A 23,864-nucleotide genomic window follows, 5' to 3' on the forward strand; every position below is an offset into this window, starting at 1 on the left:
GCCACCCTTTCAAACATGCCGAAGGCAGGACAGGTCCAGGATTTGCAGGATTTAGCCTTTACAAATCCACTCATGTTAAATTATGTCTTCAAATTTAGACAGGGCTTGATAGAATTAAAGACTACTATGTTGGGAGGAATAGTAAGAAATCTAAGTGGTATTCGATTTACTGAATCGATGAATCTCTATCTAGTAATATTTTTAAAAAATTAATGGGTTTTCCTCTGGTCAATGTCCATCATCTCACCAAGTTTAATCACCAGAAATTATAGCATATTAGTTTTAATGTTGTAGCTGGTCAAATTAAACCTATGTAGAAAGTTGATCTGTGCATAAAGAAACTTTGGATTCAGTACGTAAAAAATTCAAATTAACAAAACTTTACGTCTACATATCCTCTGCTGTCCATCGCATTGATAAGGTCATTTTGTTGTGCATAATTTAAGAAAAAGGTTGCTTTTATTTCTACTCTAATCCACAGACTGGATTCATGTTTGGATAATCAAGCCCCAAACCACTTAAATCACCATTTGATTTAATTTTAATCATATTTCAATTTTGCCTATCCAAAGTAAATTGTGATGCTTAGCACAGAACGTACCAAGCTGATACCAGATAACATCAAAATAAACACACAGTTTGTAGTGTTGTATCGGACAGTAAGTGTGTGAAGGAACGGTGAAAACCACAATGTTTCTTAAAGCTCGCCCTCCTTTATTTTTCTCAAAGCTGAAGGTGAGTGGGTCGTACAGTACTCTCAAATCCACACCATCATCATCTTGTCTCCAAAATACAGCATTGTTTTTTTAAAAGAGCACAGAAATAAATAACGTGTTGAATCATCACTGCCTTCATACATCTGCTCTAATAGTGCGAATACAGAGAGCAACCGGATATGAGAGAAGACCAGGATTTCATCTTGGAAAAGTTAGCTGTGTTTGCTTTCCTCCCAGGTTCTTCCATCTTCTGTATTCCTCGGGGGTCACCACGACAAAGTCAGCCTTGTTCAACTGACATTGTTACGGAGGCCATATGCGCTGGCAAATGACTTCAACTCAACATATTCTGAAGTCAAACCAAAAAAACCAAGGTCGAATCAGTCACCATTCAAAGCAGTTTCTTCAAAGCAGCGTGAGTCTTCAGGGAGAATTCATCAAGGAGAGCTATTGTTCCATCATTACACCACTGGTGAGGGGTGAAGATGACGCTGACGTCCTTCTTGTATTCTGTCCATGCAGCAGAATCAGTGTGTATAATGAAAAGATTAAGAGTCAGTGTCTAAGACATAAACACACACTATGGATTGTGTTACATGAGGTCAAACCTAAAGCACTGTTGAACAGTCAATGGTGCAGGGATCTGCAGTTGGGCATGAGTTCACTTCAGGATCAGACTTAAATGTAGTGAAACATCAACCAAGAGTGTATTTCAGTCCTGAATCAAGTGGAAATGAAAAGTTCTTGAAAGGAAATTCCTGTCATGTTTGTCTTTGTTCTTTTACTTTAACATTCAGAGCTTGCTGAGTCTCCCACTCCAAAAAAAAAAAAGTCACTTCTATCCCAACGAGAGGTCCCATCCCTCCCAGTCAACCACAAACATAATGATCATTCTAAACAAATGCAAAAGAAAATTTACACATTCAAGTACCTATTTATCATATGGCACCAGGAGCCTACGTAGCGCGTACCAAAAGAACGTTGAGCTGACAGCCTCTTAGGTGTGATCTCCTTCAACACAACCAGAAAACACAAATGAATCTGGCACTGAAGGACTGCAAAATTAGTACATCACAGGTTTGTGAATGATTGGGGCCGAGTTCAAAGGCATCTTCTGAAGTATCTGAATCCACTTTTTGTGTCTGAAGCTCCAGTCTTTTGTTAATATTCAGGTTGACAGAAATGAAATGGACCCCTCAGGGCAGAGTCAAATCAGGGGGGTTAAAAGGCGTACATCTCAGAGACAATGAACACGGCTCTGAGTTTAAGGTCCCTCCTTTACTTCATACAGTAAAACATGACACACCTTCAGTCTAACTCTGCTGTATGTGGAGTATTTCAGGTTACTATTATCCATCTGTAACACAACTACAGCACTCCGAGAAGCCATGCCAAAAAAAAATTAATAGAAAAATCAATGTAAATGAACTCCACCAACCAAAGGTATTCCTTTTATGTAGCACACAAGTTAAGATAGAAAGGAGAACTTGTATGTGTGTGTGTGTGTGTGTGTGTGTGTGTGTGTGTGTGTGTGTGTGTGTGTGTGTGTGTGTGTGTGTGTTCGTTCCCGTTCCAAGGGGGGAAAAGATAAGGCCGGAATTCCATCTCCTCAAATCCTGTCTTTGGAAATCTACTATGAAAGAACAATGTGTGTCTATGTTTCCATATGTCTATGCTTACGGACCATGTGATTATGAGGCCAAACTTAATACCATGGCTGGGAATTTAGATAAAACAAATCAAATTATATATCTAAATATATATATATTTAATATATCATTTTGTATCTTTCTGTATCTAAAACAACAGCAGGCTCAAAAGCTTATGATTCTGGTAAAGTTCCTTCTGTCAAAAGAAGATATGAACAAGTGTAAAAAGGGAGGACAAATCAAGGGATTGATAAGATCTTCAAGGAATTATGAGGACAGGAAGCTAGCAGGGACGTGCAAGAAGAGTCACCACACTTTATATTGTCTCCATGTTATTCCAGACCATAGCCCAGTACAGCAGTCCTACGTTCTGTCCCACAACCACCAACTGAAATTGGGCTCTGGCTTGATTCATGGGAGCAGCACTTGTATTCTGGGCTCTCTGGCTCTGAATTGGAGGCGTTAATGCAGAAGCCTTTTGACAGTGACGAGTCTTTCAGTCAATTCAAAAGATGTACAGGTCTCTTCCCGAGACCGGGTTGCATGGCCAGACAACAGGCGAGGTGTTTGCTCCCCTTTTTTTGAGTACAAGTAACGCTGAGCTCCAAGCTCACTTGAAACAGACAGCACACTGCAGTTGGAGGTGTGTTGAATCGTCAAGCAAATGTCGGTCATATGCAAAGAAAGTTCACAAATCAAAGAAAAAAAGCAAATGAATGGCTGGGGCCGATTTAAAATCTCATCAGTGAGTGGCTAGGTTGGTACCTTCAGACCCAGGTTGTGAGGAAAGCCTGGCGGGACTGGATCTCCATCAGCCAACAAGTAAAACAACCACCACAAAGACGGCGAGAAGGCAGGTAAAAAGAAAATGTGCTTATTTGCCTCTGATGCATATCCTGCATATGCAACTCTATTTTGTAGTCCTCCATTCCGAGTATTATTTGTTTTTAAAAGATTCCTGATTCCATTGATGTCAGCGTGGGGCAACAAAAAAGAGAGAAAGGAAAAATCCAAAAGGAAGCAAACAGGAGATTATGGATGTGGTCCTGGTCCTTATTCTTTTTTTGGATGGATCAGATAGTTGTGCTGGACAGCTACCAGTGGTACTCCACCTCGGGTTCACTCTGCAAAAATAAAGACGAGACAAGGAGGAAGAGTAGAACAGAGACGAACAGAAGTCGAAATGAGTTAAAACAAGAAAAGGGAAGAACAGTGGGGTGAAAGGGAAGACAAAAAGAGAGGATAACATTATCAAATGCATTTCGATGACAAGGAGCATCATGGCAAACAAAAACAGCAAATTCAAATAATTCTAATTTAAATGCAGTAGCGGTGGAAGCCAGGACATATGTTTAGCAGTGGTGTGGGGCTTCTTTCTGCAAGAATTCCTTCGTGTCATTGCAAGGATGGACACAGAAACAGGCTAATATTGCGTGCAGTTGTGAATTAAACAGTAATGCATGTATGTGAGGTCAGTGCATATGTGTGTGTGTGCGCGTGATGTAACAGAGGGATAGTTAGGACTAGTAGAAACTACCATTCATTCCCATCCTGTCTGGACAGTCATGGGTACACACACACACACACACACACACACACTGAACTCTACACAGAGTTCTTCAAGCTTGAAAGTAGATCAGAACACAGATTTGATGGGGGCAGGTTGCTGTTTACATGCCTGTAAGAATGTCTGAGTGGTGTGTGATCAGGGGTTAGAAGAAGGGGAAAATGGGGGGTGGGGTGGTAACAGTTATATATGAGATCACTTACCAAATGAAACAGGAGGGCTGCATTAATCAGAGGTGAACACACAATTAGACAAATCCATACAATACTTCTCAGTCTGTATGTAGGTGTGTATTTAACCACACACCTTCGATAATTAGATTTTGCCAAGACAAATTCAGAGAGAAAAAGAAATCAGTTTGGTTTGGGTTTCTTCAACTCAAACTCTTTTTATCAGAAAACAAAGCTTGGAGTTTCTTTGCACTACAGGGAATGTTGGGTGAGCACAGTGTTGTAGCTGACAGTATCTTAATTATGTCATAATTACACTCCCAATTTGGTCAAAAATAGCATGAAATTCATTTATCAGTTCATCCTGAGTTCATTGATGTTTAATCCAACTATAAAGAAATATGCTCAAAAGTATTCCATGATTGCTTCTTGTATCTTGATATTGGGATATCAAGATACCAATAATGAAAAATACAGATAACTCAAGGTCATGAAAACACACAAACACCCTCCTGTATGTGGGAGTCCACCCCCCCCCCACCCTCCGTATTTCCAAAATCACAAACACATTTATGACAAAACAGACAGAGCAGAGGAGAATGATTTCATTTGCGGTGATAATTTTGTTGAAAGGGCAAAATTTCTCAGCTCCACTAGAAAATTTCTGACAAAGCTGAATTGTCATGCAAGTGTAACCAATCACTAGAGAAAAAAGGAGGTTGTGCATCATGCACCATGCATAGAAAGAAAAAAGATTCTAATCATAAACTAACATGGCTAACAGATAATAATCTGGCCCATGTCTGAGGTCAACTGTAAAATGTCATCTGCTATGTGAGGAAATGAGTTCACACAAACCCAGATTACTAAAGGAGACACATTCAGAGACTGCCAATGCGTGTGTGTGAATGAATGACTTAAGAAAACAGCTGACATCTCAGACGTGTAGGATAAGATTGAGATTTGTATACAAGTACTGTGTAAATGATCAAAGATACAATTGTAATACTAGAACCAAGGCAGTCAGAGACTTCAACGTCCCACGACACCCCTGAATTCCAAAATGTTACCTTGACTTATTTGCATAGATCAAAGATCAAAGCTACTGCTCTGACCTACTTTCATAGCTCAAAGCACTAGCTTTGATCTATGGTCTTATTCTCACTGGCCTTCTCCCTCGTCCTTCTATCTTATCCGGTTCCTGAGTGTACAAAAGTTTAAATTTTACCTTGACCTAGTTTTCTCAAGGCCAAGGTCATCATCTTATTTTCATCCCCTTTGCCGCCCTTGTAATGTGCTTTTTGCATCTTTCTATCTGCAACGGTGGCAAAGATATTTGGTGGCCTAACGGACGGACGAACACATGAACACTGACAATTACAATACACCACCGCTTTGAAGCGGGATGCAATACACATCACATATATTGATACTCACCCCATCTTCATCCTTGTACGGGTACAGACGGTTGTACACTGCTTCAATGACGTTTCGTCTGCAGAAAGAACGAATTTTTAAAAATGTGAATGGGTCATGTTCAGTGTTTCAGATGAAAATAGCCATTAAAGTTTATACCCAGTCCATTGATGTGTTCTGTACATAGACTGCCAGTGAATATCAGGCACCAACAGGTGTATTTAGAGATAAAGTATAGCTAAGTGTAGTTTTGCCTGCAGAGTCTGGTAATTAAAGAAAACTACTGTTTGCCAATGTGGTGCATTTCCCTCCACATTATCATCCAGATGACGATGACGACAGAGGATTAAAGTACATTTCGTCTGCAAAAAGAACACAATGGGACACTCCACCCTGGGAGGGGTGGAAATCCTTACTTGCTGGCAAGACCTCCCCCTGGTGGTAAAGTTGGCATGCTGCTGTCAGTGGACAGGTTCCTCATCACAGTCACAAGGTCCGGAAACCCCACTTCCTCCGGCCGGGACAGCATCTCTAAAAACACCAGACACCACAATTAACACAAGTTCATATGAACAGAGCTGGTGGTGACTAGTAGCAGCTGGTCAGAGAAAGGAGCACAGCAGCGTGACGGAATTTACAGTGGTATCTCTACTTATTTCTCTACACATGAAATTTTCTACCTACGAAACGCTTTAACAGGAAAATATTGCCTCTAGTTACGAAAGAAATTTCGAGTTACGAGGTAAAAATACAGTATGGGCTGCTACTCGCAGCTCCCAAAGGTTCCTGAACGCAACATTCTCATAGCTGCTCTGCCATTGGCTATTACCTAGCATCTTCCTGGCATCCCATTGGCTAAGAGGGACCTCTGTGTGTAGCTAGATAGGTGTCTATGCAGCGTCCTCGTCATTTGGCCCTCGACCTATGAAGTGTTCTGACAGTTTTACGCAAAATATATTAACTTTTAGAGTATTCGCTATGGACCCCAAGAAAGTGACAAAGAAAAGAGGAAAAGATGAAGAAAAGTTTTTTTGTCCATACAAAGCAAGAGATGATAGAAAAGCATGAGAAAGGGATGCATTTGGTTGATCTCGCATTTGCATCTACAATCGCCACGTTATTATAACAAAAGGAAGTTTAAGGCATCGAGTGGGTGGTTGGAGTTCAAAAGGAGGACTGGAATTCACTCTGTTGTTTGGCATTGTGAGGCAAGAGCGCATGAACCAAAGAGGGCAAAAAACATGAGAACAGCAGTTAAAAGGTAAATGACCATCATTTTTATTCTTTACTCTATTCTTTGTTTTTTACATTATGCATAACTCTCATTTATTGTGTAATAATCTAATTGTAACATGTATTTGTTACATGTTTTGATGCATCTTTATGCTTTATAAAACATTTATGTCTGACTTTTGGGGGACTTGGAACGGATTAGGGCATTTGCATGGAAAACGCGTCTCTACTTACGAAATTTTCTACTTGCGAAATTTCTTCCAGAACCAATTAATTTCGTAAGTAGATGTACCACTGTACATGAGTAAGTCTCTAACAGAGAGCACCAGATAGACAAAAAGGCCTGCAACTGAGATGAGAATGGCATGAGGCCAAACCGATGTTCAGCCAGAGCATTCCTTTCTTTCTATTCTCCTAGCTGTCTTCCAGACAGAACCTAAAGCCAAAAAATCTGCCGTGCTTCACCCTAACTGCACTGTTCCCTGACTGTGACATGATTTTTAATCCATCTCGGACTTCCTGTCACGTCATTAAGCAAATATAATTTCATTACATACAATAATTTATCATCCAAACAGAAACACTATGATTTTCCATTCTGTCAACACAAAACCCCGTTCCAGGTTTGTAAAAATAACACATGAGGAAAGATTCATTTTAATTAAACTCAGAGTTCGAGAATGTTTTTGTGGGGCCAAACTTTGAAGCTTTCATGAGCGCTAAGCAGAACCACCAAATTCATACAAGGTACAGTCAAAGTAATGTTTTACCCAAATAATAATAAAAATCACAAACAATAAATAACAATAACTACTCAAAAGTGAAAGAAAAAGAATTCTATTATTGCAAGCAGTAATCATACATTGATCCCTTCAATAAAATATACATCTTAATGCTTTCGTAACATCCACAAAAGCACGTCAAGGAGCTAAAAAAAAAATTAGCATTCACAATACAGAAGTTTCATCAAAATATATTGAATATAATACTCCAAAACAGAACGATTATGCAAGGACGGACAAATAAATGGGCAGACAGGCCTGCTGAACGCTATAGCCAACGGGATGAATTTTGTTTTGATAAAATGAGTACGAAAAGGACGGCAGAAAAGACAGGAAATCAATTCAAACAAGCTTGGGAATGCCTGAGAGAGAAACGAGAAGCGTGATAGAGAGACAGGGAGGAGTGAAGAGAGAATCAAAAGAGGAGATGCTTGCTGGAACTAAAAAGGTCATAACAGTCATTCCTCCACCATGAGCCAAAGCTAACTTGGCTCGATGTTAGACAACAAAGAAGGTCGGTCAGTGGAAGACGTGATCCAGTTTGAGTTGATTCATAGTTTTACAGTTACATCTACTAAACCAGAACTAGAAAGCTATAATCCCATTCTATGTGAGCACACACATACACACACACACACACACACACACACACACACACACACACACACACACACACACACACACACACACACACACACACACACACACACACACAGCACACAGGTCATTAGTCTCCATCAAACTCACCTTCTACTCGGGACTCCAGATATTTGTTGAGTTCTTCATCTTTCATCACAGCTTCTTCTGACACTTTGGGAGCGTTTGGCAAACACACTAGCACAATACTCATGTTATCACGACTCCCCTATAATGGACAGAAGGGAAAAAGAAGATGAACTTCTCACAAACCAGTGTCTTGAAGGGCTTCATTCTGTGACAGCGCACATCCTGTTTCAATCCCTTAAGCCCATTAATTAGCTAATGATAGCCATCAGAGGAACAGAAGTGTCATGCTCAAGAGTGTTTTTGTTCACACCTTGTGCAGGCAGGTGTCCACCACTTCATTGCAGATTCTCTCAAGGTCATCAGATACTTCAAGCCTAGATTTCACAAACTCGCACAGCTCCTCATTGGACATGACATCCCAGATGCCATCGCACGCAAGGATCACAAACTGATCCTGTTCCGGGGCCCGAACCATCTCGCACACCGCTGGCTCGGGGCTGACGAGCTGCTCTGTTGGGCCCTTTCCATCGACACACTTGTAATCGTAGTCCCCCAAGGCCCTCGATACTGCCAGTGAACCATTAACCCTCTGAATCATCACCGAGCCACCGGCATTCTGGATACGCTCTCTTTCACGTGGGTTGCAAGGCTTGTGGTCAAGCGTAGAGAAGCACACCTGTGAATTTCTGTACAGAACTCCTCGAGAATCACCGCAATTAAAAAAGAAGAAATGATCAGGTGACACGATAATTCCCACTGCTGTGGAACCACTACGGTCCATTCCATTTCTCAGGTCAGAGAAACTGCGCATGTGCTCGTCGATCCTTAGGAAACCTGTCCGGATGCCAGTTCTCACAGCCTCCACTATGGAAGGAACTGATGGTGGGGGGTCGATGGCAGAGTCGTCAGTAACAGCCTGGGACCCTTGTGACCCTCCGGCCCCAAAGCTAGCCCCAATTATGTGTTCTAGAAGATGTTTAGAGCAATAGTTGGCAACTCTGGAGCCAGCATGGCCGTCGTACACGGCGAAGAAGGACCAGTCACTCATACCAGGAGACGGAAGTCCCAACACAGCTGTGTGAGCGTCCTCCATCTCCACACGCCAGCCCTGCATGGAGCTCAGGCCATAGCGCAGCTGGTTCCCTTCACCATGGGAGTTGTGCTTCTCCGTCTTGGGCTTGTCCAGAAATGCACCCATGGCTCTTTCCTACAAAGACCCACCGTCACCTGTGGGAGAGGGGTGGAAAAAGAAGAAAGGAAGAGAAACAATGAATATCGATCAACTTACTGAATTAATTCAGCCACTGTGGATGTCTGTATACCCTGGACACCTGTTCCTAATTCCACAGTTCCACATGCACTCTAGCATTTGGTCAGTAAAAATGTTGCCAGAGAAAAAAAAAACTCAAAATTTCCACACAAACTTGTGTTTCTTCTATTGTACATCTATTTTTCAATTAGATACTGTTTGTGTGATTGGGCTTCTAACAGCTTATCAATTCTTCCAACATTTTTACTGAAATGAAGCCCTGATTGCAGAGTACCAGGGCCTTTATATTGTGGTTATTGGCTCAATGGCAAATAAACTGAACACTGATCCCAAACTTCTCAATCAAACTCGGTGAGTTCACACAAATGAGGAAAAGTTGGTTACAAACACACATTCATACTAATTATCGAATACAAAAGGAGTAGCAAGAGATCAAATCACAGTATTTGTGTTATTAAAATTGAAGACACTGTACCATAAATAAATTCAACATGTTCCATGGTTTAAAAAGTTATTGAAATAAGTTCTTCACAAGTCCATCTGTTTAGATATAGATATTTCCTTTTAGACCTTTTTAAACCTTCAAATTATAGATAACTAATTTTGAAGGTCTAAAAATGTCCCACAGATTTTTTAGGAGCTCGTACATGGCTCTGGCTCTGCTTTTAATCATATACGTGATTGTTTTACTGTTTATTTTTACAGGAATAACTCACCCCAACATTGATCACTGCTTATCATACGCAAGAATCGCACAAATAAACATGGTTTATTCCGAAAGAAACTAAGGAGCCAGCTTAAAAGCTTGGCCAGTCAAGGACATTAACAATTTTATCTCTCCATAACTGCATCTGCATTAGCTCAATAAACATCAGCATTAGGATGCTTGATGAGAGAAATTCTGTATCCAGCCCATGCTAATTGGTTACGTAATTTGAGAATATGAATTTACAAAGTCTTATTGATTACTACATTACTTAATGGCCTCTTAGCCTTTTAAATTGCAATCGGAATTCCTGAAATTATCAATACACACTACTTAGAATATATAAGTTGCAGGCATATGCATAAGGTTCCGGTCTCTTAAGGTTGAGATGCTGAAGATGCAAAATAAATCCATAAGAATTAAACCACTATCTACATAAGACACACATACATAACAGGCTCATGGACTCCTTTTTGCATGAAGGAATAGAACCTCTGCCACATTTTCAGATTTCTGAAGGTTAAAACTATAATATTTTCACTTGGGAAAAAAACAGAAAGTGACACATCTCACATTGCCTTGCAGCACAGAGCGAGTTGGACAGAATCAGCATACACACACATTTTGTTTACTTTTAAAAATGAGCGGACGATTAGTAAGAAAGTTTAATACATTGATGTTAATGAGACTTCCTGTCTCAGTAAAGATAAACATTTGGGTGCAGCACATACACTGATTAACAAGCTATCAAAACCAAACAGCCACCCAGAAAAATATAAGATTCTTTTTGCCTGATTTAAAGCTCTTTTTCTGTCAGCTAACACCTTTAATACGCTATATCCTGTTGATTTTCTCATAGAAAAAAACTAAATACCAGCATTCATAACTTGTGAGTGCAGAAAACTCTAGGGAGTGGATATTATCCAAGCTGATGTCTCCATGGTTACTCAGCTTGCAAGAGAAGCAGCAGGGAGTGGTTGCAGGATGCGACAAGAGGACTGCAAAGCCATGCCACTGTGTGCATTTTTGCATTAGGTTTCAACAATGGCGGCAAGAATGAACTCACTTTTACCCACATCTCTTTTTTTGTTTCTCTCACATGGGAAGAGGAGGAGGATGGCAGATGCTGTTTGACAGTAAATGTTGAATGCTGGCAAACACACAAGCCCACAGGTCTCAGACTTCAAACATGCAGTGCAGCTTTAATAAGCTAACTCAATTTAACAGTCAGCGGCTTATGGGATTCAGACAGAACCAGATTAGCTCATCAAATACCAATAACAGATTACACACAGCAGTGAACTACCACTAACAGACCTCTCTCTCTTGACCTTTGCTTTGTTCAATGCAGACAATGTGTGTGGCAGAACCGATTGCAACATGAAATTGTTTAATTGCTCCATGTGGTGGAAAAATTATATATGATAAATATGAGCGAGGGTTGTGTTTGCTAACACGTGCCAGATGAGCAGTAAATTAAAACAATATGATCAGAATACCATTAGTAAACATGATATAATGTGAAGGGGCTGATGGGAAGATACAAAATAGTGGCGTTAGAATTTAATTAATAATGGGACACCTGAGGGCATTATTAAATAATCATGTACTTGTGTGTACAAAAGAAGTATAGAGTGTCTGTATGGGATAATGGTGTGGCTGAAAGTGATCCTACTACATTGGACATTGCTTTTTTATTATATTTTATTATATTGTTGAATACACAACTTTCACTGTAAAATAGTCCAGATTAAGTGTATGATTTTAGACACATCCCAGTTACAACTTCTCGTTGTCAATGGAGTTCTTATTGAAACTGGGGGCAACATAAATTTGATTCCTACATATGAGGTTTACTGGTTATTCTCAATAATTCTCCGTGTCAGATTTGTATCCTGAACCAACCCCATAACAGGTTTCCCACAAAAAATAAAGATGAGTGGTTTTAGTGATCCTACTGAGTAATGGCACTTAAGCAAGGAAAAAAAGTAAACTATCGTACAGTAACTCATTGTAATTGCCACTGCCAATGATTAAGTATCCATTAGCTGCATTTAAAAGCATAATAAATTCAAAGCATCGGGAACAGTTGATGTAAAGCATTGTCCACAGAATGATAGAAAGCACATCCAACAACTAAAAACTGAATAAATGGTAATCCTCAATAAGGAGAAGTGGAACAAAGAGGCTGGAGATTTCGCAGATCACCCTCTTTGATGACTAAACAATGGTGTGGCATCAGAAACAGTCCATTTCCTGGAACAGGTGCTCTGTGAACAGACATCTTCAGTTATCTCCAGTACTGTGGCGTCAGGAAGAGCCCGGGCCGATATTTGACCAGACTGGAGTCTATCAGACTACAGCCAAAGAGGAGGAATGTAAATCATCTGGTTACACTGGAGGGAGAGAGGGCTTTCAACAACAAGGTGCTTATGCTCTGATATACCTGCAGTCTACCCAAAAACTACAGGCTGCCTTCAATTTGACTCCTAGACCTCAAAAGCGGAGAAACAGCGAAAAGGTGGAGAGATTAATATATTCCTAATGCATGAGATCAATATTTGTCACGTGCCAAACTGGTACATATTGGTGCATGACAGTTAATTTTATGCAATGTGTTTGCATATTAATAGAGAGTAAAATTTATCATGACAGTTCAGTGAACCAACACAGCTAAATGCCATGGATACGCATATCCAAAAGTCTATATGTTATAGTTTTGGACAGGTCAGTGGTCACTGGCCCTGTTAACCCAGATTAAATTAGGGATGGACAATGATTTTTTTTCATACAATTGAACAGTCATTATTAAAAATTGATTAGCAAATATGACTAGCGTCTTCTTTCGTTTTTTACCTACATCTCATGGTAACTGAGTGCCACAGTCACTAAGTGGCCTCAAGACACCTACAGGCTGTTCACAACCCCTATTGCAACTAGATGTCAATTTGTATTTACTATGCTAACAGTATTTGAATAGCAACAAGCGACTTTCGAATACCAATTTTGGTAGAAATGCCCATCCCCACTATTGACATCAGACATGAATGATCCAACCACTTGTGGACTGCACAAAGTACAGGTGTGAATGAACGCAAGACACACTGAGGAAGTATTTAGAATCTGACAACCTAAAAGTCAACCTGAAGATTCATCCATACAACTGACATCCACCGGAAAAACAAGAGACTTAGCCACAAATAATAGGCATGATGATACACATGCCGTCTGGTTTCAATTTGGTTCGCTCCAGTGCAGATTATGTCCTGGACTCTCTTACGTGCCAAGATAAGCAGCAGATGTTTGTGAGCTCATGTCTGTTCAAGTGTATCACCTGAAACATCCTCAAGTATCCTTCAAATCATAGAAATGTGATCAACTCTAGAACACCGCCAATACTGTTGGCAGAATCTTAGGTCTTTACATTGTACCTCACCTTCTTTGTGTCCATTCATTCTAGCATTTATGTATTGATTTGTTTGGGGAAGTAAAAGCAAATCACAAGTGACCAATATGTATGTAGACATATGACAACGTCAGGAATGAACAGCATCTGCATGTAAATCAACATGACCAATGCAAATATATATAATATACTAAATATATATACAAATATATACTAATGATGTATATATATCTAGAACACACACACACACACACACACACACACACACACACACACACATGTTCAGGTTAGCAGATGTTAATATGTTAACTCTCTTATGCAATCCTGTATTCTCATGACCCTCTAGAACAAACTCATCAGTCATGTACTTAACACACACTATGATGGTAAATAATTATTTACCTGCAGCCATACAGAACGTGAAAGGCTTACATATACACCACATTCAAGATAAGCAGTAAAGATGCTACGCCATTTTTAAAAAAAAATATAAACTGCATAGTTAAACTGCTTATTCCATCAATTATAATCAAGCAGTTGCTGATGTTCTATTACATGCACAAATAAAAGGAAGTAAATATCTGGCTCAACATCCACATCAGTACCAAAACACACATAACTATGGACTGATCGTTCTTTATCCGTAATAACCACAGACGGTCAGTTGACCAGACCTGACAATCCGGACGCTTGTTAGCTGATAAACTAGTTTCCCGAGTGTCGTCTATACATTACTGTCAGACTTGGCTTTCAGTTGCTTTCAACCAGACATTACTTACTGTGTATGAAGAGACTTCTCCCTGTCGGTCCTTGTTTTTGTGTCCTCAGGTGTCTTAAAACCCCTCGGCTTGTTTGATAGCCGTATTACTCGTTAGTGTTAGCCTCCTTCGTCTCACGGCCCCTGCTCGCCTGCTAGCTTTGATAAAACTAGCACGCATTTCACGCGATCGGTCGTCCTTTCAGTACGTCTCTGCATCGGAATAAGGCTTTATTAAACATGTTTGGCACCGTAACTTTTCAAACTAAAGTACACCGAATAAATACATCTTACCCAGGATGTCCATTAAAGACAAAAATAATCGCTTCTGTGAGATATGTGAATGACTTGAGCATGTAGCTAATTTTGGTTAAAGCTAATCGTACGAGGCGGATGACGTTCTTTTTCAACCTACAGTTTGTTGGAGGGGCAAGTCTCTTGTTCTCTTCTGCGATTGGATAAACTCTAATTCAATGCTGAGACGTGATTGGTCAATCATGAGTCAATCAGATACCTCTCATACTCCGTGTGTGTGTGTGTGTGTGTGTGTGTGTGTGTGTGTGTGTGTGTGTGTGTGTGTGTGTATGTGTGTGTGTGTGTGTGTGTGTGTGTGTGTGTGTGTGTGTGTGTGTGTGTGTGTGTGTTCTAGCACCCCAAGTCTAAGAATGAAGTGTCAAGACAAGGAACTGTCAAACTTTCACTACAATGTGACACACACACACACACACACACACACACACACACACACACACACACACACACACACACACACACACACACACACAGAGTTGATTCCTCCTATCTATGTGGGGATCCACCTATGATAATGTTTTTCTTTTTTTTAACTGTGGTTGTTTTAAATTCTGTGAAGCACTTTGTGTTAAATAAATAAATACATTTTATTAATGTTTCTCATTCCAGAATTGGAAGAAATATGATGATTTCAAAATTTAGATTCCACAATGTCTTCAAAACATTTATAGAAACTGGTGGAATCTCTGCATGTAAATAACATGAACAAAATGTCTCATCAGCTTTTTGTTTGGTGAACAAGCAACATTATTTATTTTGAATTGTGTTTTCTTATTGTATATGCTGTACATTTTACCTTGCAGAATAAGGAGTTTTTTTTCTGTCATTTGCATAAATCTGGGTTTTGAGCTGCCTCAGGAGGAACGACAGCATGAAGATCTTCAAGAGGAAAACTCGGTCACACTGTGCATCATAAACAGATGGCCAGGAGACTACATGGAACACTCTATATCCAAAAACCAGGCCCTGTTTGGTATGGTTTTTGCTAGCTCGTATGACACAATAAAGATGGCCGAGAAGGAGATCATGGGCAAACTTCAGATTCATTTCTAGAGAGCCATTCATTTCAATGATAACTGATTGGCATTAATCATTGAAACAATAGTGACAACTGTGCATTTGAACCCTAACAGGATGAAGTCAAGATTTCAATCTTTTTGTTGGGATAAATAAGAAGAGACTTAGGAAGCTGGAGAAAGGGACGCTGACCAACATCCACATTTCTTGACCTCCTGGCCACAGCAATGTGATCAGGATCTTTGGTGCCAAGCATGCTGTGGAGGAGGCAAACAGAGGTCTCCTGTCAATCTGTGGCTGAATGGTAATGTGGCTCCTGAGGAGACCAAGGTAATTTCTGATACACATCCTAGATGCTACAGCTTTAGAATTCATTTCTAATATTTTCATAAAGTAGCAGAAACAAGTCTTTTTCTCACCTCAAAAGAAAAACATGATGAAACTTAAGTCTGAGCTTTTTCACCAGAGACTCAATATGGGGATGAAAAGTAAGTCCATCATCTATTAAAAAACCCAAATACTTATAAATTGATACTCTTTCTATTGATTTGTCATTCATTGTAGCAATCTGAACTCCAAAGAACTCCTCTTCTTTCCACCCCATTCATAGTGTCGTTTCTAGCCACAGAAAGAACAACATTTATGATGTTTTTTCACCAGGTTAAATGAAGTTCATTATGTTTGTGAGAAAACACCCACACACCCTGATGTTTCACACAGATGGGATCTGACCTAGAACTGAATTTGAACTGAATGTGAATTTGTGTGAACTTTTGAACATATGAATAAAAAAATATATAAAAAAGATCAGCAGTCTGTATCTGATATTTCGTTGTGGTTTTTTGTGTGTGTTTTGGTTACACACACATGTATATGATTGTACATGGACAGGTTGTACTTCTCATAATATCTTCTGAATTTGCATTTTTAAATGTAGCAATGAACTGTGTTCACTGTCAAGCTCACATAGTAATACAATTCATAGAATCACATCTCTTTTTGATATAGTATAATGACTGAAAATCACCAGCCTGTTTGTTTCCAACCTTGTTATTTTAATGCAGAGATTCCACCAGTTCCTATAAATCTTTTGAAGATATTATGGAATGTAAATGTTAAAATTGTCATATTCCTTCTAATTCTGGATTGACAAACTTTCTTCAACTGATAGACCTGTAAAGGATTTTTACCCCTTAATAAACTCAAAGTCGTTTCTACATATGAGTCTAGACTGACAAGGTTGTAAGCTACTATCTCACTGGTGTGTAGAACAATACACTGCATTATTATCTGCTATAGATTCTACTGTAACAATAAGATAAGTAAATATAGTATTTTTTCCATCCTAAAAATGTGATTTGTTCAGTATTTCTCTGCAGTGTGGACTCCTGGGAAGTAGCATCCAATGCTTGTCCCAGGACACATACTGTTACTGAAATTATCTGGATCAAAATGTAGCATTAATCAAAAAAAGATGCTGTTTAATCAAGTGGCTGTTGAGCAACATTCAAATGAGGCTGTTTGAGAGAATTTTCAAGCATCTTCATTCACTCTTTTGCTGATATGAGTCACCGTTGTCCACTTGTCCAGTCGCTGTTCACAAAAGCGTCTCTCCATTGAAGTATTGCAGATGCTTTTTGTATTTCTTGTTTTTTGATACCATTTCATTGCATATTCATGTGTTGAGTGTTATTTTGCCACCTAGCCATTATAGAAAGGAGGTGAGATACACACACACATGCTTAAGAGCGAACAAGGTCACACTTTGTAATGTTGAATCCCTTATGTCATCTTTTTAAGACACAAAAGCGAGAGTTCTCATCTTTATTTTTGTCTACAGATCTGTAGGAAAACACTGAGATAATTACTGCTGCTGCTTTCTCTCAGCTTGTATGAAATCACCCCATTTCTGCTCCTCTCTGCAGAGTGCAGCAATCACGCCTTGCCTTACCCTCCGCTCTTCAAACACAAGAGTACTCGAGAAGCTGATTTCCTTTTCCTCAGAGAGAGCAGGTTTCTGCTGTCATCTGAAAAGCAAGGTCAAAACAATAATTCTCAACAAATAAGGCATAAAAATATGCAATTCCTTCTTTATTTGTTTACCTTTTTTCTTTACATTTGGCATCCAAGCCTCTTCAACAGGTCACTGACATTTTGTTGAATGTTTATGAAGGCAAATTGGTTTCAGTTGCTTGGTATAACCTATAGAGTATATGCCTGAGAGTGTGCAAAAGAAATAACGAGACACAAAACATACACCCCATCCACATATTTATGTACATAAACACATATTACAGTGGGCTTGTGCAGAGGACAGCTACTTCCCCTGTTTAATGGGATTGGAGCCATTAACCAACTGTTTACCAAACAGGGGTGGACCTTTCTCCCCTGCTTGAATTTAATTTTCTCTCCCTCACACAAACACACACACACGCATGCGAGCACGCACGCACACACGTACGCACACACACACACACACACGCACACACACACACACATTGCCACTTCTCTTTCTTCTTCTTTCTCCCTTTTTCTGATCCATAATCAACAAGATGGCCTGGAAGAGCCTTGGGGCTAAATATGAATGAGCACAGCTGTCCAGTCTGGATTACTGTCACACACAGGCTTGCACTGGATGTACAGATTCACACACACACACACACACACACACACACACACACACACACACACACACACACACACACACACACACATACACACACACACACACACACACACACACACACACACACACACACACACACACACACACACACACACACACTTCATGGAAATGCATGCCCAACACTTGCTGACACATTTATTTTCCAAGCATATGTCATACTATGAATACACTTCACACATGCATGGGTACAGACATGCTCAGAAAGCCACACACAGGCTGTTCTGATCACATGCCTGTAACATCCAGTAGCAGACATGAGCTGGGACACACCCACTCCTTTTAGTGTGTCAGAGGAACATGTGTGCACGCGGCTTGTATTTTAGTGTCAGCGACCAGATGTCACCAAACATCACCAAGTGACACCGTGAGACCAGCTCTGCTTTGAGGCACAAACAAAGAATGTAATCATGGTGAAAAGAATTCCTGCAGCATAGTTCATGTCACTGCATTCTTATTATTTCACCATAATTTATTTATATTTGCATATTACAGACATATATTAACATGTTATTTCCTATTTGTTAAATCATGTGGTACAGATTACATTTATGGGTTCTGTGGTGCTCCACCCTTCCATCCAATTTGATGGTAGAGCATCAACGTGTAACTTGTTTATGTATTACTGACAAAAACTGTCCAAAAAGTTTAGAAAAATATAGGAATTGTTTTTGGAATGTATGTCGATCCATTTCAAAAATTTAGCAGGTAAATTTCATAAAAAGTTTCATGAAAATTCTTTTTATGTAATCCTGTTATAAAGACAAGCACACAGCAAAACCAACCACCTTGGTGGAGGTAATTACAGTGCTGTTAAAATATCCTGCAAGAGGAAGGTTGGCCTGCGTTGGTAATTTGGAGCTCTGGCTGAGTGCACCCACTGCGTTGGGTCAGAGGTGAATGGCTGTTGGAGATCATCAGTAGTATCCCATCACCATCTAGTGACAGTGAAAGGTACTGCTGTTTGACAAGTTTGAGTGACATGAAAACGAAGAAAAGGGGTTCTGAGAGGGAGGTGTGACTGAGACCCAAACAGACTCTGGTTTGTAAAATTGATAACCTTAGAAGTCAGATGTTAACCCTCCATGTTGGCTTCATAGCAAATCTGCTGGTGAACAAGGATGTGTGTGTAGAGTCAAAAATTCAAGCTTTTAATTGAATTTTATTCTGTCCAACTTGACCCCAGATAGTTGATATAAACAGAATATCCTAAAAAAAAAAAATGCAAAGAACACTCTGCGATGTGAGAGTGAGAGTGAAATTTTGCGGGTGCATAGCACCAGGCATCACAAGCCATTGAAATGGCAATAAAAGGATTGATTTACCAAGTGAGCTGTACACCAAGGTGACCCAGGGAACTCTGGGAATGCATTCTTTGTTTTCTCTGTGAGGTACCTCAGTGATCTCTCTTTTGACTGATATTGGGAGGAGAGTTCAACTGGAAGAAATCATTTAACAAAGCAAGGACAATCTTCTCCCTGAGCAGGCAGAGAGGGCCACCGCACCCGTTTCTGCATCTGTTCCACCCAAGGGAACGTGCCAAAGTAGATTCGTTTTGACTTATATGAAGGCACTCTTGAGATGGAGGGGTCATAGTATAGAGCTGGCGTGAAGTAAAAGGTAAATTGATTGAGGTGGTGATGTCACACCAGGAGATAGAGCTCAGAAGGGGAAACGTTCTGAAACATGAACAAGAACACCATTAATAAGTCCACACTGATGCAGCATGCTACAGGGAGAAAATACTCACAACTTTAAAAAAAAAAAAGCACACTACGTACTCTGTTATGCATTGTCGTGAAACCAGAAGGAATGCGGAAAAAAGGGAAGATTAATCATCAATGTGATGTACAACTAAGCAAATATAAATATTTTTTGCAGAAACCAAGTGTAAATAAAATAAACATTTGGTTCCAATCACAACAAAGGTCAATCATAAAAGGGAAATGTGTGTGTGTGTGTGTGTGTGTGTGTGTGTGTGTGTGTGTGTGTGTGTGTGTGTGTGTGTGTGTGTGTGTGTGTGTGTGTGTGTGTGTGTGTGTGTGTGTTTGTGTGATGGCGCTGTGATATCCTAGCTTGTCCTACCACAGAAAGGGTGAATCTCCATTATTGATGATGTCATTAAAATATGCACAAGGACAAAATAGGCGATGCTGTTGTGGGTTTTTGGTGCGAGTGCTGTGTGTAAATGTGTTTGTGACCTTTGATGCTCACACTCACTGTGTGAAACTTGTCTCTTTTACAAACAGGCGTTCATTTTGTGTAACTTTATAACTGGTAATATTAGAAAAAAATTTTTTAAAATAGCTTTAACAATCTTTGGTTATGTAATTCAGCTGAGCATACAGACACAAGGAACTTTCATTCATCATGATTTTATATTCAATTGTGTGTGTGTGTGTGTGTGTGTGTGTGTGTGTGTGTGTGTGTGTGTGTGTGTGTGTGTGTGTGTGTGTGTGTGTGTGTGTGTGTGTGTGTGTGTGTGTGTGTGTGTGTGTGTGTGTTGCGATGTTTGCCCTGTGCAGTGTGATCTAACAGCAGCTGACAGGCGGGTTTGAGGCCTCTCTCTGGGGTCCTGAGTGTGTGTTTCTGCATGTGTGCATGTGCGCGCATGTATGTGTGTGTGTGTGTGGTACTGTAGTTGTGTGTGCTAATTGGAACCTCAGTGGGCTAGGCAGTAGGTCCTCTGTAGAGCCATGTGCTCGTGTAGAATTATACACATTCTCTCTCTCTCCATCAAACACACACACACACACACACACACACACACACACACACACACACACACACACACACACGGCTCAACAGCAGTCTGGTCCGTTAGTTTTTCTACATTTAACATGAGTCAAGTCTGCAGCCTCGTCACTTATTCATCCTCTTCACCTCATCCTCAGCTTTCTTTTGCCTACACTGACCTGAAATGACAGCTGTGTTGTGGCCGTTGGGAAAGAAGAGAAGAGAAGAGCAGGAAAGGAGTTCAACCAGTGGTGTGAAACACAGAGGAGTGAGATGCTACGTGGGATCGATGGTGTGACCAGTGGTGTGTAATTGTGTTATTCACCCAAACGGACTTTGGACTGAGGAGATGAGACCTTCAGTGTCTCTTGAGGAGTCTCCACACTGACATGCAGACATGAACACACATGTATTATAGCACACGTTTGTACACAGACAGGCATACATACACATTCCTGTATATACTGTAAAGAAAACAACAGGATATGGAATAAAAGCTGGCTAGAGAAGAGCTACACATCTTTATTGATCCTTGAGGAAACTTTCTGCATCTATCTCTTGACATGTGACTAAAATCATTTGTTATGACAGAGAAAACAAATGAAGAAACAGAGGAATAGATAGAGCAATATTATCTTCAAGGTGGTTTTTGATCATAAGCTGTGTCTTGTGTGGAAGGAATGACAAAATGGGCTTCAGATAAAACTAGTGAACTAGTGAATGCTAACACAACACAGATTTAATTTTAACTGTGTGTTTGCGTGTGTGTATGTGTGTGTGTGTGTGTGTGTGTGTGTGTGTGTGTGTGTGTGTGTGTGTGTGTGTGTGTGTGTGTGTGTGTGTGTGTGTGTGTGTGTGTGTGTTTGTGTGTGTGTGTGAATGTTGTGTGTTTTGGGGGTTGAATGTCAGTTTCTGAACAGCATTTCAGAAATGACATGACAGTCAGCATATGATCCTGAGACAGTGTGACATTAACCTTAACACCCTATCACCATATACTTTACACACACGCACACATACACACACACACACACACACACACACACACACACACACACACACACACACACACACACACACACACACACACACACACACACACACACACACACACAGGATAGTGACATGGAGTGGTTAACAGTGCAGAGGCTACAGTGTGACTCGAGATGGGACAGGAGACAGATACAGGGATGGACGCCCAAGGGTGGATGGATGGATGGATGGATAGATGGATGAATAGATGGATGGATGGATGGATCCCCTATTACTACTTGTACAGGTAGTCCTCAATGTACGAACATTGGATTACAGACATTTGCAGGCACTAACAAATACACGCCGCCATATCCAACTATTGCAGTTCTCCTTTCTGCCACAACTCCTGACAGGCAGCACTGCTGCAGTCATATATCTCCATCAGACCCTCTCCTCCACCTGGTGCTTTTGATGTCCCTGAGCATCTCAGCACATCAGGCTTTACTTACTTTGATACTTTACTGTAACGAGAAAGAAAGATTTTTTTTTGGATTTTTGCAAAAACACTTTAATCTCATTCAAACATTTTGCAGTTTTACATTAGATGAAAGCATTTAAGTGCCTCAGAAGACCTTTTCCAAAAAAAACTCCAATCACATTTAACATTTAGAACATTTAGAACATTTTACAATTTTTCATTAGATGAAATTTAAAAAACACTAAACACTCAAAACCATTAAACACCAAGAAACAAAGGGAAATACATTATAAAAATTAGTGCATTATAACAGGAAGTTTGCAAAAGTGAGGTGGTCATCAACTAAAGTGCATAGGATATTTTTGTGACACCAGATGTTCCTAAAGTTATTCAGGTCTTTTGTCAATTTATAGAAACCAAATTCTAGTTTTAAGCGACATCTGATGTTACAGCAAAAAACAGTAGCTGCTTCTTGAACAGTATTGTTTTCAATTTTCCTCTTCCTGGTCACATAAATTGCAGGTTATGTGACCAGGAAGAAGAAAGAAAGAAAGAAAGAAAAACAAACAAACAAACAAACTCTGGCCAATAAACAGCAGCATCTAACTATTCGCTTCATCAGGTCTCAGAACTAGTTTATCTTGCATCATTCCAGGCAGATTTTCACAGGCAAACTCCCCCATCCTACCCACAAGGAGAGCTTCCAATTGATAATTACCAGGGATGATTTTGTGGGGGGGGGGGGTGTTAAGGTTAGGAGATGGCTTCACTGGAGCATGATGGTGTTGTCTTCACCTCTCCCTAATCTGTTAAGACATCCCTGAAATTCCACACCGTATGAACCAAAAGGAAGCTCGAGCCCTTACACAAACATGAAATTACATGCAAACAGACACACATACACAAACGCACACACACACACACACATGAAAGCGCCTGTCGAGTGTTGGAGATGAGACAGATGTGTGACTTCTTTCCCTCATTAGTTTGTTCTGCATCAGTTTGTTGTCCATTTTTGTTTTCCTGCCGCGGGTGAGAGAGCCCGGGTCTCATTTCATGATGGCAGTCATGCTGTTGACGAGAGAACTGAGTTATCATCTCCATTGTTTGTTTGTGTCTCGCTGTCCTCCAGTTGGCAGAGTGAAAATTGAGGAATATAAAACTTGATTGGATTGGATTTCCACACAGCCGGAGCAAAGAGGTGAAGTCAACAACAGATGGGGTGAAAATAAACACTCTGAGGAGGAGGATAGAAAAACCTTTGC

The 23,864-nt window shown here is 40.1% G+C and overlaps 1 protein-coding gene across 2 annotated transcripts; it reads right to left on the minus strand.

Moving 5' to 3' along the window:
- Window positions 1-661: 661 nt before the first annotated feature.
- Window positions 662-14,798, minus strand: ppm1ba (protein phosphatase, Mg2+/Mn2+ dependent, 1Ba). Of its 2 annotated transcripts, none has more exons than XM_068327458.1 (7): window positions 14,421-14,798; window positions 8,570-9,486; window positions 8,281-8,398; window positions 5,935-6,049; window positions 5,540-5,597; window positions 4,136-4,152; window positions 662-3,489 (listed from the first exon to the last, which is right to left on the minus strand). In XM_068327458.1, coding segments are annotated over exons 2-7 (1,197 nt in total). In that variant the 5' UTR covers window positions 9,458-9,486; window positions 14,421-14,798; the 3' UTR covers window positions 662-3,488. The 2 variants fall into 2 exon arrangements, with proteins under 2 accessions (XP_068183559.1, XP_068183558.1); XM_068327457.1 differs by lacking the exon at window positions 4,136-4,152 and having other exon boundaries at window positions 664-3,489; window positions 14,421-14,611; window positions 14,693-14,797.
- Between the last annotated feature and the right edge of the window lie 9,066 nt (window positions 14,799-23,864).

Source organism: Antennarius striatus, chromosome 11, assembly GCF_040054535.1.
Source record: "Antennarius striatus isolate MH-2024 chromosome 11, ASM4005453v1, whole genome shotgun sequence".
Classification (NCBI taxonomy): domain Eukaryota; kingdom Metazoa; phylum Chordata; class Actinopteri; order Lophiiformes; family Antennariidae; genus Antennarius; species Antennarius striatus.